The sequence below is a fragment of the Lactuca saligna genome, chromosome 5 (genome assembly GCF_052625555.1).
Source record: "Lactuca saligna cultivar CGN05327 chromosome 5, ASM5262555v1, whole genome shotgun sequence".
NCBI lineage: Eukaryota > Viridiplantae > Streptophyta > Magnoliopsida > Asterales > Asteraceae > Lactuca > Lactuca saligna.
Window position 1 is genome coordinate 149,264,381 of NC_136421.1, and position 2,602 is coordinate 149,266,982.

The window sequence follows — 2,602 nt, forward strand, 5'->3', positions numbered from 1 at the left end:
ATGCATTTCAATCTGGTGAAAAAAAAACTTGTCCCTGGATGTGTGATAGGTTGTAGGTTTATTGGCTGCAAATGTTTCTTTCCTGGGTTCTTATCCAAAGCAATGCCCATGACCCCAAGACCGGTATTGGTTTGGACAATATCGATAGAAAATGATTGCCCAGAAGATAACAGGCTGCTTCTCTCAAGAGTCAAGACTACAAGCGATATGAGATTTCTGGTCAATTACATTGGTCCCATTAAGTCTTAAGAGATGTATTAGCCTCGGGGTTCTGTCATTGTTTGACCCTAGGCGTTGACAAGATAGCCCAAACATATCTTCTGCCATCAGATCACGCACCTGACTGTGTGCTGAAACGCCGTCATTTGATTTTTATTTCTACGTTCCATCTATGCAGCGCTACATCGTCTTATCGATTACAGAACGTTTTACCTTCTTTCGTTGATTATCTGGTTCGGTCAGACCGTCGAAGGATCTCCAACTTCTGTTTTTCCATTGATGTTGCTATTTTTATCCTCTTATCGGTGTCGGCTCTCCGTATGTTTACACTAAGCGCCAAAGAAGAGGAACAAATAAATAGCAATCATAAGTTGGAGATTCTTCTGGAAGATCAAACTCACCGGAAAATCAAGGAAAGAAGGTAAATTGTCATTGATATAATTCTGAGACAGTACATATTATCAATAATACAATGATCACTTGATCCTTGAGTCTAATTATTATATAATCATCAGTCATTTTTGGCATTCAGATTGGTAAAGTCTAGACCTGTAGACCTAATCCAAAACTCTTTTTTGTTGGCTTAAATATGTATATGGCAGCTTCAGTCATCCAAGCAGGCTGTAACCAGCAACAAGGGGAAGGAGAAAATGATTGAGTTACCAGCTAAAGGGACCGATCTGTGGGAGTTGCCATTGAGATACAACAATAAAGGGATTACTATAGGCTCCCCACCAAGACCCCCACCTCAAGTCCATGAAAATCCCATGATTTCCAAATCTAAAGATCAATCATCTACGGATACGAGGACAGGAATCAAAAAACGAAACAGGAGAAATAAGCAGCAAAATATCGGTGAACTTGAACCTTTTTGTTGGAACAGGATTTGTCCACAAGGTGTGGTTGACGCTGGAATACATCTGAATCCAGCTAAAAAGAAGCATTCTGTTTGGTTCAGTTTAACTCCTTCCTGTGATCAGTGAGAAATAAAGATTCTTTTTAAATTTAATCATATAGCTAATAGTATCTGCACTATCTTATCTTTTTTATTTTCTTATCTTTGATTCCATAGGAATAGAAAGAACACTCTGCAACTCCTAGTGGAACCGTACGTACATATAATGTAAGTACATTGGCCTTTCCGGTATAATGTTGTTTAATGTTCATATAATTCGCCAGTTCATTAGGAAATAAATTCTTGGCATTCATTTTTCTGGTCTTTGTAACTTGCATGTAATGATTAACAACAAATTATTCTAGCATGGAGGAGAACTGTAATCCAGATGTGTCTATTCTCATGAAGTATATCGTGTTGCAACTTAAGCATGTTTGCCAACAGGAGGTATGTTCTAATTTTTCTTATTGAATTAATTGCATATAACTTTGGTTCCATTCACCAAAGAAGTATCGTTCATTTCTCATGATCTCCACTGAGTGGATTTTAGTTAAAGGTTTTTAAACATATATACTTTAGTAAATTTAAATTCCTTCTCAAGTGCTGAGGGGACAAAGTGCATTGAAATATGCAGCCTTCGATGCATCATGCACAAATTGCTATAATGAACAATATTTCATAGGTAGAAGGATATTGTCCACATATAAATCTAATAACTGAAAAACATGAAACTGTTAGAGAGTATGTTTTGCGTTTCTGATGCGTTCTTGCATAAACATTGAACCATGCAACTCTTAACTACATACAATAAGTTGAGTTTTGTATGCCTAAAAAACTTCACTTTTCATTAGAGTTCACTTGTCCGTTAATTATTCTTTTTCCATGGAGATTCAACAATATGGACTTTACTAATAGAACAAGGACGTCATAGTCTCATAGATATATATTTGTTCTTCTTTTTCATGTTTTTGTTTGACAAAAATATTTTCTTTAATGACTTATATTTTAAATAATCTGAACAGGTTGGTATCTTCTTGAACGGGAAACTTCTTGCCCCGGAAATGATGCTACATGATGTGGTGAAGCAGTGGATGGCTATTGTTGATTCAGAGAGGAAAATAACCAAGATAGGAAGTTCTGCCGAGAACTTCTGTGTGAAGCTGACTTATGCTCGAAGAGAATAGACAAAATTATGCATTTATAATAAAATCCGACAATTGTTTGTTCCTTAATTATGCCATTTAACCGATTGGCTTTTACAATTTCTTGGTTAATGCTGATGGAATGAATTAATTAGCTGGTTTCGTAGCGATTATTAAACATTTAAAACTAGTAATGGTTACATTGTTTTTGAGTAACCAACTACCAATGATCTTTGAAAATAACTTACACCATAGTAATTAGGGCTCATTGGCAAGATCTAAATTTTTAAGATGTGAATTTATAAAAGATTTGAATTTCTAAGAGATTCTGAATTTTGAAAACTTG

At 35.5% G+C, this 2,602-nt stretch overlaps 1 protein-coding gene across 1 annotated transcript; it reads left to right on the top strand.

Annotated features, from left to right (window-relative positions):
- Nucleotides 1-869: 869 nt before the first annotated feature.
- On the top strand, nucleotides 870-2,298 carry LOC145045828 (E3 ubiquitin protein ligase DRIP2-like). The gene is made up of 4 exons (XM_078994135.1): nucleotides 870-1,198; nucleotides 1,292-1,342; nucleotides 1,480-1,561; nucleotides 2,137-2,298. The coding sequence occupies exons 1-4, from the start codon at nucleotides 870-872 to the stop codon at nucleotides 2,296-2,298; spliced, it is 624 nt and encodes a 207-aa protein (XP_078850261.1).
- The last annotated feature ends 304 nt before the right edge of the window (nucleotides 2,299-2,602 follow it).

Excerpts from the sequence above, each read along its gene's own strand:
- LOC145045828 (XM_078994135.1), top strand. The coding sequence starts at position 870 with ATGATTGAGTTACCAGCTAAAGGGACCGATCTGTGGGAGTTGCCATTG. Across the intron at positions 1,343-1,479 it reads GAACCGTACGTACATATAAT|CATGGAGGAGAACTGTAATC; the intron begins GTAAGTACATTG and ends AAATTATTCTAG. Across the intron at positions 1,562-2,136 it reads AGCATGTTTGCCAACAGGAG|GTTGGTATCTTCTTGAACGG; the intron begins GTATGTTCTAAT and ends TAATCTGAACAG.